This window comes from Ciconia boyciana, chromosome 1, assembly GCF_034638445.1.
Source record: "Ciconia boyciana chromosome 1, ASM3463844v1, whole genome shotgun sequence".
Lineage (NCBI taxonomy): Eukaryota > Metazoa > Chordata > Aves > Ciconiiformes > Ciconiidae > Ciconia > Ciconia boyciana.
This window is the reverse complement of record NC_132934.1, coordinates 173,909,015-173,932,033: the sequence shown is the minus strand read 5'-3', so window position 1 is coordinate 173,932,033 and position 23,019 is coordinate 173,909,015. Positions and strand designations below refer to the sequence as shown.

General features: G+C 40.1%; 1 protein-coding gene across 12 annotated transcripts in view; it reads left to right on the top strand.

Annotated features, from left to right (window-relative positions):
* LMO7 (LIM domain 7) overlaps positions 1 to 15,182 on the top strand; it is a 136,223-nt gene extending 121,041 nt beyond the window's left edge. For 6 of the 12 annotated variants that reach the window (XM_072850048.1, XM_072850052.1, XM_072850049.1 and 3 more), the window contains 10 exons: positions 1,235 to 1,605; positions 3,435 to 3,500; positions 3,823 to 3,888; positions 5,567 to 5,619; positions 7,252 to 7,450; positions 8,356 to 8,628; positions 10,000 to 10,108; positions 11,899 to 12,001; positions 12,516 to 12,562; positions 14,410 to 15,179. In XM_072850048.1, the coding sequence (XP_072706149.1) occupies positions 1,235 to 1,605; positions 3,435 to 3,500; positions 3,823 to 3,888; positions 5,567 to 5,619; positions 7,252 to 7,450; positions 8,356 to 8,628; positions 10,000 to 10,108; positions 11,899 to 12,001; positions 12,516 to 12,559 (1,284 nt within the window). In that variant the 3' untranslated portion in view covers positions 12,560 to 12,562; positions 14,410 to 15,179. Of the gene's footprint in view, positions 1 to 1,234; positions 1,606 to 3,434; positions 3,501 to 3,822; positions 3,889 to 5,566; positions 5,620 to 7,251; positions 7,451 to 8,355; positions 8,629 to 9,999; positions 10,109 to 11,898; positions 12,002 to 12,515; positions 12,563 to 14,409 lie in introns of all 12 variants that reach the window. The other 6 variants (XM_072850047.1, XM_072850045.1, XM_072850051.1 and 3 more) reach the window with 5 other exon arrangements.
* Positions 15,183 to 23,019: the final 7,837 nt, after the last annotated feature.

Here is a 23,019-nt window from a genome sequence, read left to right as displayed (position 1 = left end):
AAAAATGGGAAGGAAAGAGTAAATGGGATGTTTTGAGACCTTTTGAATTTAACTTTTTTCCTTATGGATTGGTTAGGTAACTAACGTCAGAAATATGTTGGCAAAAAGTTACAGCATGTATTAATTATTGTGACCAGAATGAAATGGTCATCTTTGCTGTATATTTACCTCCTGATGCTACTTGTTTGAATTGTGCTTCAATACTTCATCATGAGGCATGTTCGTAAGTGCCTGGCTTGTTATTGGCAACCAGTTCATCCTATCTCTGATAAATTTATATATCAAGTCAACTTCAGATTTGCTGTCATATGTTTCAAAATATTGAATGCATGTAGTTTCTGTAGATGCTGATTTTTGTGGCTGTTGCTTATGGGAAGATGAACAGGTTTTTTCCTGAGTGTGGGAGGAGTCTGAGATATCTCTTGTCTATTGCTATGTGAGTGCTGCTTCAGGCATCCTAGCTAGGTCAGTTGTGTCTATACAGTCACGAATAAGCAGACTGTAATTTAAGGCTTAGGACTTCAATAAGAAAGCTCTTTGTGCTGTTAGAGGACTTTGCTGTACAAGAATGTAAACCATTTCGTATTTTTTTATCATTAGAAGTTTGGATGGACCAGTCCTTAATTGACAAACAGTATTTGTTCTCTGCAATTAAAACATATTTGACCACTGAAAGACCTTTTTTCATGTCTGAGAGAAGAGTCATTGCGTGGTAGGTCTGAGGCTTGACTTTCAAATGGTAGGAGAATGGAGGAGGATGGGGGTTTCCTCCACATGATGATTCACGTGAAATTCATTGGTCTGATGTACACGTGCAGTGTATATCTTAGTGTATACGCTCTTAGGTAGGTCTCGGGTTTCTAAGTCAAAACAGTAGGGAGAAATGCTGGGTATCATGGAAGAGTTTGTTTTCCATGGCTATTTAAGTGGGGATGGGATGGCTTGAAATGTAAGTGATACTTTAGAGAGCAGAATGTTTCACATAGTTGTGGTCACACTGCCTGTGGTGCTTACTAAGGCTGTCGTGTGGAATGAAGCTCTTGCATTAGGAGAATGTGCTAGCAGACACTCAAAAAATGAAACCAAAGTACACCCTGGATCTTGCAGTGAAAGTGTTCGGGATGCTTTTTACACAGTCTTCCCTCATAGAATAGATGAGCTTTTTTCTGGGTGAGCAACCTGTTTATAAAACAGCTCCCCCGCCTAAAAACACGATTTTTTTTCTTTGCTACAGGAGCAGACTGTTCTAACCTTAAACACAACGTCTGTCCCTGCACGGGCTCCATCTGTGTCCAGCTGGAGAGCAAGCCCTGAAGCGAATACTCCCGAGGAACCAGAAGGAGATGGAGGAAGTGAGCTGGCGGCACGCTTGCTGGGCGAGGAAGAAGAAAGGAGGAGGCTTCAGGAGGAACGGAGGATCCAGGAAGAAGCAGCCCTGCGTTTCGAGCGGGAAAGGGAACTCCAAGAACTGGAGCTCGAGAGACAACGTAAAGAGAGGGAAGAGCAATATGCTGAGGAGCAGAGGCGGCGGGCAGAGATAGAGGAGCAGAGGCAGCAGGCTGAAAGGCAGAGGGAGGTGTCACTGGAGACCCCTCCGTACCAAAGGTCTGCGCCTGTGACGGGATGTACTCTCTCTTCCTTCTGCATTAAAAATTCAAATACATTTCTAAAGGGAGTGCGTATGTCCTGAATATATAAGTGTATTCATGTAAGACTCATAGTGTAGATTAATCAGCCAGTGCAAGATATGACAGCATAGCCTTTCTTTCTGGAGGTAGAGGAATCAGGCATAAGACAGAGTCTTTCCCCGTTAATTAAGTGCTCTATTAACGCACTTCAGCTTGTTTTTTAAATAGGAAGTGTAAATACAGTAATTACAGCCAAATCAAAGATGACCTGAAGCACTTAGTGTGAAGATTTTGTAAGAGCCCTGCATAAGCTTGTAAACTGAGAGCCAGTGGCTCAAGATACAGTGCTTTCAGAAGAAATACCGCTAACTCTTTGCCAACAAATGTCTGACTGATTTTCCAGACTCCCTCTCATTTTAGTTCAACAGTGCAACAATAAAGTTGAATTGCAATACTGGGCTAATCTGTCAATGAGGAGTATCACAGTATATGAGTGAACAGGTACTGGCTTAGATAATCATAGCCCACTAGAAGTACCCACTGTGGATATATTTATTCTAGAGCATGAAAAAGTTTCTTCCATTCCCTTCTTTAGCAGCTTGTTTAAAAAAAAAAACCAAAACACAACAACAACAACAAAACCAACAAAAACCAAACAAAAACTAGAACAAAAAAAAATCTCAAAAAACAACAAAACCAAAAAAACCCCTTCAACTATTAGTTTACAAGTGCATGTTCTCACCCAGAAGTTTTCAGACTATTTACAGGCATTGTGGGAGATTAATCTGTCTGAAACAGATTAAACCAGTAACTTCTCCTTATTTCTTGTGCATTTAGCTTACTGCCTTGTGTATGACTAGCTTTGCTGTTTCTCTTGAGGATTTTCCCCTTTTCTTATATAAGTAGTAAGGGATGACTGAAGATAATGCATGGTATCGAGTTAAATCCTAGGAGAAGAAAATATGATTATGAAGTTGCATATATTTGCAGGGAAGATTGTGAGACCTGGAGTTACTTTAGCTCATTGTAAATGACTGCTGCTTGAGATCCCCGCTGAGCAAACCAGAGGCACACTTGTTAAAATGGCTGAACAGGTTCTTCTTGGCAGCTGAGCCAGGGTATCTCTACAGTTTTAACTTGCCCCAATTGCAAGATAATAGGAATTTGTGTGGTAACTTATTAAGCTGCTGCAATATCTGCATATCTAAATCCTTGATATATGCTTTAGTCTCAGGGGATTTCATCGCTTCTGAGGTTGCTGCCAAAGGATGCGTTTTGCTAAACAGGGATGGCTTTGCTTAATAGTAAAGGAACAAGTTCAGTGAAACTGAGAATTAAAATGTCTAGTGTTAAATGTTTGCTTTACGATGATAGCCAAAGATATGACTTGAAATCTGAAATGTTTAGACATCTGTGAAGGCATGATACTGGCTACAAAGAGCACTGGGGTTGGGGACAGGCAGCTGGAAGAGCTTTTTCTGTGGAAGTTAGTGAGTGCTTCCCTATGGGTTACCAACTGCACCTATACAATTTGCTAGAATATACATGTAACTTTTGGAGAACTGCTGTGTCCGAACAAAGCTTACCTCCTGCTTTGAAACGGATGAGATAATCGCTGTCATATACTGATACTTGTAATTTTTGCAGCATCTTAAAAGGTCTTCAGGGTTTTTTCCTTATGTATTTTTATGTTTCGAACTAGCACATCTGAACTTTCTCACTTTTCTTTATGTATTCTTACTGTTTGTTCAATTTCTAGAAATTTTTTTTAATGCATATTTTCTTTTATCTGTATTTTGTTTCTAGACGTTATGAGCGCTATGAAGTATCTAAAACAATAGAGGATCGAGGTGGCCATCCTCTCATTGACAGGTAATAAGAAATTGAATCAATAGGTAGGTTGAAACATCTTCAGCAACAAGTATTAACCATTTTGGCATGCTCAGGTTTGGATTCCTTGTCACTTACAAAAATGTAAGGCAATTTTTCTGACAACCTTTCTTTTTCTGCCTTCTTTTGTTAGCTGTGTTTCTGACTGATAATATTAAGCCTCCTTAAACTTTAACTGTTTGGGTTTTTTTCCTTTTTTTCCCCTTAAGGATCTGTTTTGAATATTTTTAGTAGGAAATATTTATGTCTATGCCTATGTGTGTCTTTTTCTGTATATGAACATAATGTATCTTTTTTTTAACAGGCATTATGAGCGTTATGAAGTTTCTAAAACCACTGAGGAACAACCTGGCCAGTCATTTGCTGACAGGTATGTGTGATACTGAATCTCAGCATAAGACTAACATCAACATTTCTGTGTCAGAAAGCTTTGAAACTTCCAATAAACTTTAGCCATGGAGCTAAGTGTATACTTTGTATTGCTGCTGTATTTTGCAGTTTTTATGGCATATTTTCACATTGAGAAAACAAGCAGCCAGACTTTTGGCAAATTATACGCTGTGCTGTAAACAACAGCTAGTCAGTCAGTAGGATTTTACTGGGAGAAGCAGAACTATAAGGAAGTAAATATGTGGGTGGTACTAGACTTATCTGGCTAGAAAACAATTTCAGATAATATTGTGGTTGTGTCATAACGTGCTATTCAAACTAAGGTGCAGTCATCCCAAACAGGACTGTGCAACTTGAGAGAGTAAACAGGGAGAGAAGTGAGAGGCAGCAGCAGCATATTTATTAGGAAGATAGTAGATGCGCCACTTGTTAAGTTACACTCTCTTACCTTGGCTATTTTCTATTTTGTTTTGCTTAGTGGTTTGTTTGGGGGTTTTATTGTTGTTTTTTGGGGTTTGCTTTGTTTTTATTTCAATAGAATATATTAGCCACTGCAGATTTGGGCTCTTTGAATAGATAGCTTTTTCTTCTCCCTTTTAGTAACTGGGCTATAGTTAAAAAATGCTGAAGTAACCTAAATCCAGAACATTTGTATCAAGCCTTTGTCTTAGATGGCATCCTATAGTAGTTCTGAAAGATCACCTCTGCTGCATATTTACTCAGTTCTTGTAGTTGGAGTGAGCATATCTTTTTTTTTTTTTTTTTTTAATATCTTAAGAGGAACCCCAAAACTTACAGGGTACAACTAATGGATCTGTTACTAATGGAAGATCTAAATCTAACTTTAAAAGGTGCCTGCACTAAATAGTTACATCTTGAATATATGTGTGAGGAGGACACTCAGGTGCTAAAAGCAGCCCAGGCAAGGCTGACCTGCTCTTTGGAGCTCCTGTTTACTACAAGCAACTGTGAAATTGTTGCATCTTCTCAAACAGATAATAAAATAGGTCTGCACCATAGGACAGACAATCAGAACTTGGGAGAGCAAGAAAGGTGACACAGTTTACACATCATTTATTTACAGACAAAGGACAAGACTCCTTCAAAACACTGTTATGCAGCCAATACTGTACATGTAAACACATTGCTATAGCAGCTTTGAGTTGTGACCCAGCAAAGGATTTCTGTTCTTTTCCAAAGTATTTTAAACTAAGAAACTGGCTGTATTACTTGAGACTAATAATACAGCACAGAGGTGTTGCTGCAGCTCCTGGTCTGTACTGTCAGAAAACCAGCTTTTTGCCATTTGTCTTCCTGTATATTGAATGACATTTCTTGGCTAAAACTCATTAAAAAATTAATGCTGCTGGGTATAAGTTCCTTATACCTGAAGCACTGGGAACTTTCAGTACACAATTTTATCTTTTATTCAGTGATTACCTATTAACATCTAACTACTGACATCTTTTTTTCTCCATAATATCCTGTTGGTTTTTGTTTGGGTATTTTTGCCTCTTGTTTTAAGTACAGCATAAGTTGCTGATGGGAGGGATGGTGTAAAAAGGGGCTGTGTATCTGTGGTCTGCAATGATAAGATCTTTGTCTGTGACGAGGCCTCCTAGTTGAGATAGAGGAATGAATGTTTTCTATATCCTTAGGAATAAGTCCAAGTCGACTTCAGAACTGAATGAATCCAACACAATCAGAAATGGTAAGTACTGTTTAATTTCTATTATTTTTAAAATGTATTTTTTTTTTTAAAAAGCTGTATTGGATGTAGTCATCCTAAGAAAATTGTCAAAGTGCTTTTTGATAGCTGCATTGTAATTCAAATTCATACCATGCCACAATTTAATGAAGTTTCAGCAGCAAGAGGAAATTCATACAGTCAACATATAAGCCTAGGACAAATATGATTAACTGCTCTCTTGAAGACTATAGCAGTGATTACAAATGGATCTTAGATGCCTACATTTAGGTGACTGATATTTATATGAGATTAAACCAATTCAGTAGGTATATCATTGAAGATGTGTGGGCTTTTGATATGTTGTCTCTGTCAATAAAAAAAGCTGCACATACCAAGATGCTAATGTATTTAATACAACTGTTTCCTCTTTTTAACTTCTGTTAGTGTAAGAGTAATACAACTGGAAGTCAGCTCTCGATACTGTCACAATGGCTTGTTTCCTGGACTCCAGTTCCTTGCTGCCTTGAGTTGTCCTTCAGTTACGTTACTGCATTTTTAGAGGAATGTGTGTAAAGCAAGCAAACAAACCAGATTTATAAATATGTGACAGTAGAAAATGCCTGAAAGCTATTCCTGTGTCTAAAACACGGTCAAAAAAAGTAATCACAAGTAATCATAGAAAAGTAAATGGTATATTAGAGGATATATTGCAGATTGACAACATTGCCTTCACACATTCAAGCTTGGTCATTGAAACTAATGAGTGAGTAAAATTCCACAATATTTTATAATGGTAATCTATAGCAATAAAACCAAAAGCTAATCTATAGTCAGAGCAGTATTTAAAGGGATTGACATTTCAATTGAATGACTTATTGCTGTGTAATTTTCTTAATTAGTCTTACTGTAAAGAATAGTTACTGGATCTAGGAAATAAAGAAAACTGTTGCCTTCTAACATGTCAACACGTATTGGAGAAAGATGGCTTGTTTGTTTCCCCTTCCAAAATTTCAAAGGCCATCTATATCATAAATCTCATTTCAGCTGACTAGGTAACACAACATTCAAATAATAGAGAAACTCTCTGTAAGATTTCCCGCTCCCACCCCCCATACATATATATTTATATAAAGCAAGATAAAGCAATGTGTTTAGTGCCTTGAATAAGGAAAGAATTATTGAAAACAGGCACAACTTACAGAAAAAAAGAATAGGAACTCTTAAAGGGAAATAAGGTATCCCACCATTCAACTACATATTGTATACATGCTTCAGTTTGTCTTGGAGGAAGAGTCCAAATTGTGGCACTAAAAGAGATCATGCCCTTTTAAAAATACATGTATATGGGTATATATACGTACACACAAGTGTATATGCATACACATTTGGGAAGTGAAGAAAAATGCCTACTCGTATTTAAGTTAAACATCATGTAAAAGGCCACGTTAATGGAAACATGAATAAAAAAATGGTAATAATAATGATGTATTGCAAAGTTTGATACTGGTGACCTGGCTTTAAAAAGGAACTGGAGAAACTTGTGAATGTGGTGATGAATGACTGCTTTGAGTTATAGCCAGAGTACTGAATGCGTGATAACTGCTTTTGTGCCTTAAGGTGTCTAGCTGAAGTTTGCATGTGTTGTCCAAATAGGTACCCAGAGCAAGAATTCGGGTGAGTCGCAGAAGTCTCAGAAGGAGCACAACCTGTCTGCGGCAGAGTTGGAGAGACAGCAAATCCTTCAGGAAATGAGAAAGAAAACATCTCTACACACAGACAGCAGCTGGATTAGGCAGCGCAGTTCCAGTATACATAAGGAGCCTATTAGTCTGTACAGCAATAGTATGAGGAGGTAGGAATCACATTAAAAATTCACTTTGTCTCTCATCAAATATTTTTGTTTGGTTATTCTAAACTTCAGCTTGTATTACAGAGCACAGAAACAAATTGAGTCTGTGACATGCTGTAAGGTAAACTGAATAGCAGCACAGATAGAAGAAAGTAGCGATATTACAGATGGGATTAAATGTAAAAAAACATGTAAAGAACGTAGATGTGACCTGTAAATAACTCAGCTGCTTATTTCTTAGTCAGTATACCAGCAATGGAAATCAATAGCATGCCTTGTCATTGATGGATGTGCTTAAGAATTTCAGTATGACATTTATTATGGAAATTGATTATTATAGCTAAAGAGTATACCTCTTGGACACTGAAATGTGTCAGAAGGTCTGGAGTTTGTTTCTTGCTTTACGTAACGTATGAATGTTGGATTTGCCACTTAGGAAACAGCTGAGTTACCAGTCAGGAGAGTGTTTGGCTATTGGGCCGACACCTTGTACCTAGACGATGCTATCCAGTTTGGGTGGATTGCTATTTTGATCTGGTATCCCTTGGAGAAAACAAAAACAAACCTGGTATTTGAGGTCTCTTGCTGCACAACGGATTTTGATATGGTTCACCCTGTTAAGGCTGCAGTAAGAGTGTTTTGCCCTTATTCTGTAGTGGTTAAGTGCCACTTCTCTTTCATGTTGCCTGCTTTTTCCCATGAGACTAGGACTGGACACAAAGGATAATTTGCGGCTCAAACATTTTAAATCAGAGAAGAATATTGCTCAGGGTGACCAGCCAAGCATATTCACGCTAGAAAATCTTAAAAATGCTAGGATAATGTTTTCCTTTTTTAAAAAATCAGAATATAGCTCTTCTGCTCCAGCCATACTGCCATTTACACTTCTATGTGTACCTCTGTTACAGAGGGGAGTCTTTGGACAATCTTGATTCTTCAAGAACAAGCTCGTGGAAGCACCACTTGTGGCTGAACCAGTCTGCCTCCTCTTCATCTCTGTCCTCTAGTCAAGATTTCAGTCGCCCAGTGTCTACTTCGAACCGAGCCTACATGTGCACTCCTTCCTCCAGCAAAGCACCTTCTGCAGCCACCTCTGCAAGAGCCCCCTCCATGTCCCAGGCAGCCCCCCGGGCTCAGTCTCCCCTCTCTGCTTCCCAGCCAGGGTCCCAGACACGCAGCAGGTGAGCGGGTGCCCTTCTGCTGGGACAGTATAAACATCGGGCCGCACTAAAGAGCGGACTTTGTAGATATGGTGCTCTACAGCAGTGTTCTCGACCGTAACGTTGATGAACAAATCTGAAAAGTACCTGGAGTTTTCTAGCTGGATGGGACGGTGGAAATACGGGCTGGTATTACCTCCGTGCTCCACTCATTCAGAAAATTCCTCAGGTTTGCCATCACTGCTTGACATCGGTTAAAAAAACAAAGGAACTGGAATAATAAATCTCCAGTCTCCAAGCTGTATGTTGGTTACCAAAATGATTAGTAAAAGCCTACTCCAGATGGCATTTCTGACATTTATTTTCCTAGGTTTGTTTTAACAAAAGATTCCTGAAACCCATGCTTTATGGCCCTCATCTTGGTCTCTCCTCGCCCTTTCCTGGCATGTGGTCAATATCATCTCAAGGAGCTCTCAGGAATGCTCATAACCCGTGACCCTGGAGAATTACAGAGTAGCGTGTTGGTTTTAATCTAGGAGGAGAAAGCAAGAATTGCAACATATTTTGAAACAAAAATGGAATTCAGTTGTGGTAGGGTAGATAACTCTGCTGGTTTATGTACTTGAAACATTTTAAAAATACCTTGGGATAAGACTGCAGAGAATCATCCCCACACAATTATATGTATTATATATAACAACAATATGAACACTGCTTTACTAGCTCTTACACTCTTAGGTGCTTTGTGATAAATTGACCTTTTTTTTTTTTTTTTTTTTTTAAGCTAGGCTCCTACATTCTTTATAATGTAAGAAAATTACCTTCTTAACCATGTTTGCTTATCTTGTTCTCACTTCCATTTGCTAACATCTTGGTAGATCTGTGGAAACTGACCTCCATATGGCTTATGTTCAAAGAGTTAACATAATATTATACATCCAGGACTAGCCTTCTGTTATCTAACAAGGTGCAGATGGTGGGACTTGGCAGGAGTGCTTGCTAAAACTTAGCCTTTGGGATAACTCCCTGCAAATAAGAAATAAGGCAGGAGTACAAAACCTGTGTTCTCACTTTCCAGACTTAACTATATACTTTTTAAGTTTATTTGTAGAAGGTATTTTATATGATGCAATATCTCCCAAGAATGTGACAAAATTTCTTCATTTGTTCCTGTGTAACTTTGATCTAAATTATGACACTTCAAGCCAAAGTGTCATAGCTTTCAGATCTACTGTAAATAATACTAACTTTCAGTTTATTTTCCCTAAGCAGCCTAATAGTCCACTTTTTACCAGTATGTTTTTATTTTTAATCTCAAAAAGTCTTTGATAACTATTCTTTGTCTTTTAAACCTTTTCAAGCTGGTTTTAAGGATTTTCATTCTGTATCTAGGTCAGTCAGTGGGAAGAAAATCTGTTCATACTGTAATAACGTTCTGGGCAAAGGAGCAGCCATGATCATTGAGTCTCTTGGTCTTTGTTATCATTTACATTGCTTTAAGGTGAGAGCTGGGAGTCACATCGTGAAGGAACAGGAACTAATCAGGAGCACGCATGGCTACTCAGTGTTATGCTCACAGGGGCTCTACTAATCACCTGCTTTGCCTTCTACTCTTGACAGCGTGCTGCATGCATATTTCCATGAGGCAGTCCTATCTGCAGGCATCTAGCACTCAACTCTAGGACTATTTCTTAAATGCCAGAGCTGACAAGTAGGACTCTGACAAGTAAAATGGATATTGACTGTGAGATCAAAGTTCTTCCTTCTTCAAATTGACAGCAAAAAATCAGAAGGTGCTGAGCCACCTCTCCCAGAGCAATTAGGTCCTTAAAAAAAAATAAAATCTCAGCCTGGACCCTGGCAATTGAATCATTTAAGATGATCCATCACTTCTAAGCTAATCCTAGCAGACAGTGTTCACATGGTGTTTTCCAGGCAAAGGCATGTTGTCAGTGTTCAAACTGGCAGGATAAAACCCAGCATCAAACCAGAAGCTGTGTTTAGTGCAGATCAACCCTAGTCAGGAGCTAGGTATATTAGTGCTACTCAGCCCTGGTCAGAAGCTAGGTATATTAGCTCATGCTCAGCGCCAAGACTTAGTTACATGATTTCCAGTCAGCTTGGGGCATACACAGGGCTGAAAGAATAAATGCCTGCTTGCAAAAGATGTAAAAGACTCCTAGTTCCCCTGCCGTAGGGCCAGATGAGGAATTAGACTGGTTTGGAGGTGCCATTGGACCCTGCTTCTTCCATGGCTTTAAAGCAAAAGACTTCTGTGTCTGGTTCAGAACAGAACCCTCTGTTGCTCTCTGTGCCCAGCTCAAATGCATCACCTTGAGTCAGTCCCTTGTAATACTCTAAGCTCTTACTAGTTCTGCCTGCCTGAGCAGGAGGGATGGGAGTAATCCATGGGGGCTGGTCATCATTCCCTTTCTGCAGAACATGTATTCTGTGCAAGGGAGTCCACCTGTAGCTCCTAATCGACATAAGAAAATACCAAATTTCTGTTTTTCAGTTTCTGAAGATAAATGAGCTGTTGAACAGACTGCCATTCAAGAGATTCATTATTCATTTAAGCAGGCAAACTATCTGTCCTTCTGCAGTCAGCTGAGTATTTTGCTTTGTAAATTCAGTAAGGAGAGTGTTACACTTTGGGTTACAGTCCTTCCAGAGGTGGTTCATATTCATAGCACAGTTGTGCTCAGCCACCATAGTTAAATAGTTGAATGTTAGCATGAAAGCTGTCAAGCCCTTTATTCATGCGTTTATTCGAGAAAAATGAAATCAGCCCCTTCTCTCCAAATAAGAACTTGTTTCTATGATGCAAACCCAGGAAATCGGGGGTGCCTGAGTATTTGCTGCTTTGAGTGCCAAAGGGCAGAGGACACCAGCAGCGTATAGTGCCGCATGGAAATCTGCAAGTAGCATACCCAGGTGTTCTGTGCCAAAATTGCTGTTGCCGTCTAAAGAACAAATTTTTTTGATGTCGAGCCAGTTTTAGTTTTCAAAGAAACTGAAGTTCAAATTAGATTTAATGAACTAACCTCTAAAAAACCATCTGCTTCATGTTTGCTTAGTTGGTGTATCTCTGCTATTCGTTGTCCAGTTGTCGCCTTAAAATACTTTCTCAGGGTTGGTTGCATTTTGATCTACTAATCGTTATACATTTGCTTCTAGTGATTGTGGGTTTATGGTTCAAGCTTTGTTGAGCTTAATCCAATCTGCTTTTGAACAGCATTTTTGTTTCTTAATATTCTGTAAGGAGTTGCTAATTATTCATTTATCATACAGTGTGTTGCCTGCGGATGCGATCTTGGGGGATCCCGCTCTGGAGCTGAAGTTAGGATCCGAAACAACAAACTCTTCTGCAACGACTGCTATATCAGATTTAAAAGTAAGGCAATCCAACTGCAGTGTGGATGACCGTAGTTGTTCTTTGTGCTGTAAAACCTCAAGTGTTTGCACAGCTGAGCCACTCGATAGCTTTCGCGTTTAGCTTTAAGTTGGTATCTTAGAGAATTGGTTCAGCAAGATTTGATTGCCAGTTTCTGTCTTTTAAAGGGTAGTCATTCCTAACTTTTAACTTGCTGGTAGCTGATTTTGCCACCTTGTTATTAAGCAGCTTCAAGCAGACAATGTGGTATAGTCATCCTGCTTTCTTCGTAGATCTGAGAAAGTGGTGTCAAGGAGTTGTCAATTGTTGAACAGGCGTGTCTTGATAACAGAGAAGTCTTTCTGAAAACTTGTCTACATTTTTTTAAAAAGTAATCTCTATATGTATTTAATTCAATCCTAATGCATACCTGGAAAGCTATTAGTTTATTTTGTGCAGGTGGCACAAATGCTGGTTTCTTTTTGCGATGCTATTATTATTTGAATTATAGGTCTGTGATTGGTTATTCATTTAGGTACAAGTTCAGGAGGAATTGATTTACTTACAGATCTTAATTAAAAGGTGCAGTATAATTTTTTTCTTTTATTATGGTTTGCAGAATTCTGATTTACTGGAGCATGGTGTTAAGGCTTTGAATAATGGTGTTGAGTTGTTTTTTCTGCTGTCATAGATGATGGTAGACAACCTCCTAATTTTGACAAGTCTTGGGAGTTTTATATGGCTCTATTTTTATGCAGCAAATAAGGAATTCTCTAGAATGATAAAATTCAGCTAAGGGAAAGCATTTCTGAATTACTTCCTGGGAAACATGTCCATGTTTCTTCATGAGCCCAGCACATTTTTCTCATGGTGGACCAGAAGGCAGTGAAGAGAACAGGATACTCATGCTACAACACTTGAGCAGGACTTGGGCATCTGCTGTCTGAGAAGCCTAGCTCAGAAAAAGAGAAGCTCTGCATCTGATGCTGTTGCTGTTTTCAGGCTCTTTTTGGCTTCCAGGAAGAGGAAAAGCTGCGTGCACCACAGAAATGATTGTGTGGTGCCCGAGCTAAAACCAGAAAACCCCACACCTCTCCTTGACACTAACAGTGCATTCACAGAGGCTGATGATAGGTGCAAGGATGCCACTGTGATCAGTGGAAGGAGGAAGAGAATCACCCCCTTCCATCTGGAGGTGATCCAGAGCACTGGGTCACATCTCTCCAAGATAATGTTTGGAGAATTTATCTCCTTGTTGATAACGAGACTACACCGAAGTGACCGTGTTCCTATTTGAAGCACCCAGATGTGTGGGAGATTCAATCTGGAGCCTGTTCATGTTATTTTATCTTTATCTTTTCTTTTGGGGGCAGAATTGCTGGATGAGTTTGATAAGTTTGATACTGGAAAAAAACCCTGTTTTTTATTATTCCCTGCCAAGACAGTATTCAGGAATTTGGTGATGAAAGTAACAAAAAAAATTTATCATGGATAAATTGCTATTTAGTCTCTCTTTGACATTACAGCCCATAAAGTCACAGCAGTGCCTTTCAGAAGCAGAGTTGATCTGTGAGAAACGGTTCTATTCCCTTCCCTTCAGACTGCACCTAGTTTGGCCAGTGGGCACCTCAAAACATAATTGTATGAGATATGAGTAAATCAGGAATTGTAAGAACTTGTAGGTAGAGAATAAAGTATTTAAATTAGTGATTAGTAATTTAAATTAGATATTTGAATAATACAAAAAACAACCATGTGATTACTGCAACGAAAATATACTGACAGCACAGCACTGGTCTGTAATGCAGATTACTTTGTTTGCAGTTGGCATTTGACATCAGCCTGGCTAATTATTTGTTAGTTTGGAACATGAACATACTAACTAAAAGGTTTGGTAAACTGTAGGATTATTGATATTCACTGTGTAATTTTATGGTGTGATATTTTTGCACATTTTAATGTTAATTTTGTGGTTTAAACTTGGAACATTGTAGTGAAACACCAGTGTATTGAGAGATGCCCACAAATATATGCAGAGAGAGGATTAAAAAAGTTCTTTTTTGATATTGCTATGGTTATTTAGTAAATTTTAATTTTATTATTGAAGGGTAAATTTGGAAAAACTGTCACCCTGTCTCTGTGCTAATACTAAAAATAATTCTTAAAAACTTGGTAAGGTGCATGTTCTGTGGATTTACTTGGCCTGAAATACTTGCAGTGCTATAATTGGATTAAACTCAAATTTGTATTGTTCATTAAATTTGGATTGCTAGATTCAGAATGTATTACCTTCGTTTGTGTTACCATTTTCAATAGGTATTGGAAATACCATTATCTGACTCTTTTTGACTTGGAAAATTTAATTTTTGTCACTAAGATTCTTCAGTAGCTAGACTTTAATTACAATTTCTTCTGTCTCTCTCTAACAGCTGGACAACCAACCTCCATGTGAAGCAAATGAAGATATGAAACCACTGTTGCAGATAAAAGAAGAGGTGATTGCTGCTGATGTAGATCTATAAATATATATATTGTGTGTGTGTTGTTTTTTTTCTAAGAGTAACTCTTGCTTGTCTAGTCTTCATAGCAATGCATTGTATTCTTCATATAACTATTTTTATTTATAAGAAAGTAATTGCAGTAAGGAAGTATCTAGGGAAAATGCTTTCACTTTTTCAGCTTCAAGTACTGACAGCACAAGGGAGAATACGTATATTTTCAGTAATAACTTCAAAATATTTTTGAGGCTTATAATCAACTAATTGACTTTCCAATGGTATATGAAGAGGTTATTTTGTTTCCAAGCTCTTGAAATGAGCATTAGAGAAATAGTTAATATAAATATATATTTGCAATTGCTGTCTTTATTTTTGACATATACTGAAAGTGAATTCTCTAGATTAATATGAAGCTGCATTTAAATGCACACAAATGTGTTTGCTTTCCATATGCTGGTTTCTAAAATTATGTGCTTTTTTGAAACTTAAATACAAAGAATAATCTGTTTGCTCAGTGGTGTTGGCATAATATTCTGTAGAATCCATTTAAGGCGAAGAGTTCTCTTTTCCCATTTGGAAAATGTAACTATGACTTTTTCCTCCACAAACTGAGTGGAGAATGGTTGTTGAATTACAGTATATTTGTAAATAAAATTTCTGATGTTGCATTTATTAGAAGTTTTTTTTCTTTCTATCCAGCTAAATGTGTCTAAGGTGATTTGCTGAAATATAAAATGGTTTGAATTTCATCTTGGGAAAATATTTTTTATTAAAGGATTAAGATGTCCACCTAAATATGTGCAAGAACAAAAGTTTTTGCTTTTCTCTTTCCCTTTACAGTAGACGTCAACTTTTTAATATAGTTGTCCCATCAAGCTCCTCATGCTCTTTCCCTTCAGCATTTAATAGAAGTGGCGAGACTGATTCTTTGTCCTGTACGCTCATCCCTGAAGCATGACAATTGGAAGAGGTGGAAGTTCCCCAAAATTTTTCTGCTGTGGCTAGAAATTAGGTGCTGAAAATACTTTGGGTTAGGTTCTACTCCTTCTGAAAACACAGCTGGAATGTGCCACTATGTGTTTTTCAGCAGTGGCTCCCAAATTGCTTTGGTCAGTGGCTTCCCCAAATCCTTTCATGCCTACTTATGTACCGCTCCGCGTCCATGTCCTTGGAAGCAGTGAAGAAAACATGGGATGTGGATCAGAGGAATTTGGGGGAGCAGTTTGTGGATGAAACTGAGGAAGAGGACAGCTGGGAGGTGTAGGAGGGCAGTGGGGCTCTGAGTTTGAGCTTGTACATGGCGTCATGAGGAGCTGCAATGAGGGTGCCAAAGCAGCTTAGGGTGCTCCTTCCTCTCAGGGGATCTCAGGGATGGATAAGAGAGCTAGCAGACTGGGGAGAGAGATCGTGGCTGTGATAGCTGGGGCCAGCAAGGGAAGATCATGCTGTTTCAGTGTAGTGGGAGAACTTCATCTGTGTGGGCCTCCTGTAGCTTCTCCTGCTTGTAACTCTGCCTGTCTGCTTTTTGCTTCAGTTTATTGATCTTTCCCCTGAACAGATGGGTTCTGCCTTGTGCCAAGGAACTCCCTGCTAATAAATGCTGAATTACCAAGTGCGAAACATTATTTTCAAATTTTGCTTTTAAAAAAGAAAAAAAGTTTAAAATGCCTCATCAACCCAAAGTTGCCAAGCTCCTTGTTCAACCACCTTTGTGACTTGGCCTTGGCTTTTGGTATTCAGTTAGTGTCTCCTATGAAGTGGACAGGTAAAGATATTTCATTTGGTTTCCACTATTGTGGTAAGTAATGACACGGTGGACCACAGATGAGAACTCTAGGGTATGAAGACCCTAGTCCTCAAATACAGGCTATGGAGGGATGTTCACAGTGCCTGCTCACACAGCTCTCTGGGAGCCTCAGGTCCTCTCTGCTGCTTGTGGAAGAAGATTGCTTCCCTGAGAGCTATTCAGAATAGGAACCCAAATTAGGTGCTGTGCAAATCTGGCTCTTGGTTAAGGCACATACTTAACGGAGATGGTGCAGATGCCCCTCTACACTGTCTAGTTTTCAGCCTTCTTTTATGGTAGGCAGCATCAGACTATGAACGACTGCCCCCTACTCCAGATCCCCACAGTCCCCATCACCAGCTCTGAAATACACTGAGACACACAAAATTTTTTGTCACAGGTCAAAGTTTCTCAACCTCCAAGGCATCAATGAATTTATCCTAGCCTATCCATGATTTCCCCTCTCCCAGTGTTGTGTTCTGCAGCAAAGCTGTGGGAAAAGTCAGGAATAGCCATGCCATCTTTTGCATCTTGAGGCCAGTCGTGTTGACCTGCCCCTGGGAATCATTTGAGCACAAAAATTGCCTGTGGGTGAAGAATGCAGGGGGAGAAGAAAGCTCAGCAACCTGCGGTCTGCTGCGTTGCTAGAGCTGCCCAACTGGTGTCCCACAGCCTGGGGTGACACATGCTGAGCCGGGCTGGCTATTCTTAAATGGTGTCAAGTATTTCCGTGTGGGCTCCAATTTAATTTTCCCACAAAAAGTCTGTGAAAAAAATGGGTTATTTCATTAGCTTGTACCAAATTGCTTGCCTGTGAGCAAACAGCGAGTGGAATTTTGGATTAGTGGGGCTCAAAGAGCTGAAGCTGAAACTTTTGCAGAGTTGAAGCTGAGTTTCTCACCCTTGTTGAAGGCCTGGTTTAACAGGGCTCCTTCAAACCTGCATTTGAGTTGGCAAAAGTGAGCAACAAAAACGCCTTCCTCCTATCCCTCCCCCGGACGGAAACAGGCAGAGAAACCCACCTTACAAATGTTGTATCTGTGCATTTTGATCCTTGCTAAAGTATTTGGGCTCTGAAGTTCAGCAAAACCGATTATCCGCTAGCAACACAAGATGGCAGTGTCTAAGTGCAACTCACACAATAAAAAGCCCTTTCCGTGGTTGTAATCTTGTATAAAAAGGGCCATGTTTGCTAAATGATACTAAAGTTGCAATGTAATGAGAGCTGTAGATAGAACTTTCTCTTAATCTTGGGCCTTTCTCCCCACCTGGAATCATGGAAGTGCAATGTGCAACTGAATCTGAGCGGTCTCATTTGATTTTTGTCTGCTAGTTGGTTAATTAACTCCTACTTAAACCAAGACTAAGTAGGGAGAAACATAAAGAGAACACTTCCTAAGGAGAAAAATAAACTAGATGATTTCTAGTGGAGGGTTTTGGTGTATTTTGCTGGATTCTTTCTTTTTTTTTTTTTTTTTTTTAAGATGCTGTTCAAGGAGGAAGAACCAATTGTTCTCCCTCTGTTCATCAGCTTCAGACCCTCTGGTTAAGGTTAAAACCCTTAAATGCAGGTGTCTACAGGAGAGCTAGGTCTCTGCACTGCTATTAAAATCTGGGTGGATTTAGGGCTCAGCTCCGTTCTTCACTCTTGGATGTCTGGTGCTGCTTGGGATGTTGTCAAGCGTCTAGGACATCCACCCAGGGCTAGGGGGGCATATGGTGCAGGTCTGGGAGCTACTCATGCAGCTGCTGGTGCAGGTCTCGTGGGACGCTTTAGAGCATCTGAAAGGGCAGCAGAGATTTACGAGCAAGCATCTGAATCAAGCTCAACTCCCTACAGACAGTGGAGCAAAGGTGTGATTTCATGGGCCAGTGAATAGGTGTCTGCTATTGGGTGAGGTGCTTGGCTATCTAAGCTTCACTGACTTTAACAGGCATGTGGACCCTAGCTCACACATAGACACCTGCATTTTTACATCCCTCTGTTTACCTATCTTAATGCTGGCTGAATTCTTCCGAAAATACTGAGAAACTCTGATTTGGCTAAATCCTTCATCTATCCTGTATTTAGGCTTACAGGCTATCAGCTAATTAATTGCAATGTACATTTGAATATGGCTTTGGAACTGAGGGGTCTACGTAGGCTCTGGTAGAGAGCAATGTTTAAATAAAATGGCACTTCAAAAATAGGAAATGTTGTCTGTAACTTCCAGTGTGAACTTACCATGGGATTTTTCTGATACATAAGAACAAACAAATCAAGCATTTCGGAGTGAAAGTCAAGGTATTGCATATGTTCTTAGTTTTGTTGAGATTTCTTTAAGAATTTTTTTAATAGAAGATTTGTCAGAAATTTCAAGGTCCAGTACCTATGCATTCATCTCTTCATGCAAGCTGCAGCACTGCAGGCAATGCTGGTTAGTGGTGAGATTTATGCAGCAAGCCCTTCGTTAGAGCCCGGTGTCTGAATTCAGAGCTCATGCTGATACCAGAAATGGGCAGAGCCAGTCTCATTATTTTCAGGAAAGCACCTCACAGGTGAACCCCGAGGAGGGTCCAAGTGATAAGTTCAACATTTCCCTTAGGTAATAGCTGATGTAACATGGCCCACCTTGTCACTTACAGAGGGTAAAAGGGTTTGAAATCTGACAATTTGAGCTCAACGTGAAAACCGGTGTGCTTGCAGCAATGTTTTAAATTCCAACCAATCATTTGTAATGGATTAGCAAAACTTGTGCCGTGGCTGTAATGGAAGGCTATTAGCAGCAGCCATAATTACATGAAAGAGCAGCTTCATGCTGGAAGCTCTTCAGCATTTTCATTTTAGCTACATGCTTCATGGGAGCTAGGGGAACCAACATAAAACAACATAGGAGGATGATGTAGAGCACTTGCTCGCAAAAGGAATATTCTAGGGTGAGCGGTAGGGTATCAGTTTATTAAAGCTGAAGAATTTTTTTAATTGGTTCAACCTACTGGAAGCAAACTTGCCAATTAAGTAGCTGCTGTAGGCAACAAACAGATGCGTCGTGCAATGGGAATTATTGGCTTCTATGGGTTTGCCTTAACAGTCAACATCGTACAAAGAACCAAAGCACTTGGTATGTACGAGGGTGTGTGTACACGCAGATTCTCTTTATTAATTGTAATAGAAGAAAGAAAGAAAAAGCTGGGGCCGTTGAACGGACAGTTCATAAACACAACCCAGTGAGAGCAGGCTTGCGGTCGGCACAGCATGCCATCTTAAATGGCCTTTTGCAAGTAGCTGTGCCAGAGCAAGTGTTTTTGATTCCCTGAACTGGAGTTTTCTTTTGCCCCCAGGCAGTTAACCAGATGTGCCATTTATTGGTGCATCAATTGCATATGGTCCTTCCGGGATGGAAATTCACAGATTTCAGGGTCAGATCAGGCTACTGCAGTCATTTGGTCTGCCTATATCCCTGCAAAGATCAGAACCTCTCACCCGATAATTCCTGTATTGAACACACAACTTCTGTATGAACAACAGTGTTCCTTGTTGGAAAGAAGCCCTGTGTAGATCTGAAGAATGCAAATGATGGAAAATCTACCACATGTCAATATAAATTGTTCCAGTGGTTAATTAGCACTCTTAAAAATGTTAATTTTATTTTTAGCTGTTTTATTTTAATGAGCTTTCTAGCTTATTATGATTTTATTTTCATTCATTTAACTTGATTTAGGCTCTTAGCACTGGATTAACTCTTTTTCTTTTTTTCTTTTTTTCTCCTAGATTCTACATGTGACTTTGATACAGTCCCCTTTTTTTTTTTTTTTTTTAGTTTTATTTCTTATACCTGTACATAAAGCCTTATTGCTCACACCAGTCAGAAATTTCAGGATTACCTCCATGGGAGGAGACTGTGGATTGACTGGCCCTCTCTCAGTGAATTGCAACACAAAACTCTCCCAGGAGAATATCTAGGACAGAGGGAAAATAATCTTTAAGAGCATTAAAAAATCTGAAGCTCTATAAGAATTTCTTTGCGTAATGCATAGATTCAAATAAGAGCTTATGTCCACAAGGCAATTTTGCTGCATAAATCTTCTGGCATAATTGGTGAGGCATTGAATTGCCTTTGTGGGAATGACCATGCCTGAATTCCTGGGTGGTTGTGCTAATTTTCCTGTCTTGGGGAAGCACCTGTAAGAGATTCCCATGCTGACATTTCTCAGTTGACAAGGGGACCAGATCACATTCCATTTTTATGTCTCAGCATGAAGTATCAGCTGCAGAAATACAATTAGTTCCTGCTATGTTTGGCAGATATTGATAGGAGGGGTCCAACTTGCAGCCTTTCATCAAACTCTAGCTCTGTAAAGATAACAGTTACTGTCTTCTGATGCCCATGTAAACAAGACTCCTGCAGAGAAACATTAGTTTTACTTGCATGTGATACTTCATTTTAAGTAAAATTCATTCCCACTGAGGTAACTATTGCATTTATGAGATATATATGTGCTGCACCTCATTATTAATGCTAGTGGTTGCACCAGTGTACTCCTGTCTGCACAAATCAGAGGAGAATCCCAAAACAGTTTAGGAAAGCCCCATTGATTGCAATGGAGCAAGTCAGTAACTGAGCAACCTTCAGGTAGGCACAGCTACTGTCTGTTAATGCATGGCCGTCTAGCACAGCACACTGCAGAATGGCAGTCACGAGCTATGCTAGTCAGCATATGTTATGCAAAATTCATGTTACCAATTAGCATGCATTTCTATCAACAATTTGAATGCTTACAAGCATTCCTCAGCAAGTAAAAAAAGTGACAAATCACTTCTTTGCCCTTTACTATTGGGATAATTGGATGGTTTTGGCTTTTGACTGGTGGACTCAGTATTCTTTGGAGTTTTCTACGACAAGGTGACCCGCCTAGTACATGAGGGAAAGGCTGTGGATGTTGTCTATCTAGACTTCAGTAAAGCCTTTGACACAGTTTCCCACAGCATTCTCCTGGAGAAACTGGCTGCTCACGGCTTGGACGGGTGTACTCTTTGCTGGGTAAAGAACTGGCTGGATGGCCGGGCCCAAAGAGTGGTGGTGAATGGAGTTAAATCCAGTTGGCGGCCGGTCACAAGCGGTGTTCCCCAGGGCTCTGTGCTGGGGCCAGTTCTGTTTAATGTCTTTATCAATGATCTGGATGAAGGGATCGAGTGCACCCTCAGTAAGTTTGCAGAGGACACCAAGTTGTGCGGGAGTGTTGATCTGCTTGAGGGTAGGAAGGCTCTACAGAGGGACCTGGACAGGCTGGGTCGATGGGCCGAGGTCAATTGTATGGGGTTCAACAAGGCCAAGTGCCAGGTCCTGCACTTGGGCCACAGCAACCCCATGCAACGCTACAGGCTTGGAGAAGAGTGGCTGGAAAGCTGCCCAGCAGAAAAGGACCTGGGGGTGTTGGTCGACAGCTGGCTGAATATGAGCCAGCAGTGTGCCCAGGTGGCCAAGAAAGCCAATGGCATCCTGGCTTGTATCAGAAATAGTGTGGCCAGCAGGACTAGGGCAGTGATTGTGCCCCTGTACTCGGCACTGGTGAGGCCGTACCTCGAATACTGTGTTCAGTTTTGGGCCCCTCACTACAAGAGAGACACTGAGGTGCTGGAGCATGTCCAGAGAAGGGCAACGAAGCTGGTGAAGGGTCTAGAGCAGAAGTCTTACGAGGAGCAGCTGAGGTAACCGGGGTTGTTTAGCCTGGAGAAAAGGAGGCTGAGGGGAGACCTTATTGCTCTCTACAACTACCTGAAAGGAGGTTGTAGAGAGGTGGGGGTCGGTCTCTTCTCCCAGGTAACAAGTGATAGGACGAGAGGAAATGGCCTCAATTTGCACCAGGGGAGGTTTAGACTGGATATTAGGAAATTTTACTTCACTGAAAGGATTATCAAGCATTGGAAGAGTCTGCCCAGGGAAGTGGTTGGGTCGCCATCCCTGGAGGTATTTAAAAGACGTTTGGATGAGGTGCTTAGGGACATGGTGTAGTGGTGGTCTTGGTAGTGTTAGGTTTACGGTTGGACTCGATGATCTTAAAGGTCTTTTCCCACCTATACGATTCTGTGATTCTGTGATTCCGTGATTCTGTTGCCCATGATAGTTCATAGCATGTCTAACACCTGCAAATCTTGGGATTTTGTGTTCCCTCTCCCTCAGTACTGTGTCAACACAGCAATAAAAGAAAGGCAATCCTGGACTGAAGGTCATCCCTGTCAATGTACAAAGGTATTTAGGTTGTCCAGAATATTCTGTGTTACACCAGCCACCTTGGTTTCACCATCACCTAATCTTTTCCATTTCATCTGCTTCTTCTAGTGATGTAGGGCTAAATGGAAAACAAAAAGTGAGCAAATAAACACCAGTTTGATACTGGAACGATGGGTAGATACTAAACAACAGGGGATATACAGGCTACAGAATCCATTTACCCTTATTACGCTAATGCTCTCTTTGATTATTCCCTGCAGCACTTTGAAGATATACAGTGTTATCACATAGCGTGTTCTTGGTATCATATACACTTAGGTTCTCTTAAATCCTATTTCTCTGTAACATCTTGGACTCGAAGCCAAGAAACCTGCCTATTCAGAAACACTGTTTACATAATCTTTTAATCCTACTCTCCTTGCCAGATCGTGAATTGTTCATCAGACTGAATTGTGTATAAAATACTAACTGAAGGTGCTAACTTCATTAAGCTTGTAAAACCAAAGCATCCCTTCACCTAGCACTAGAGACCATTTGAATTCT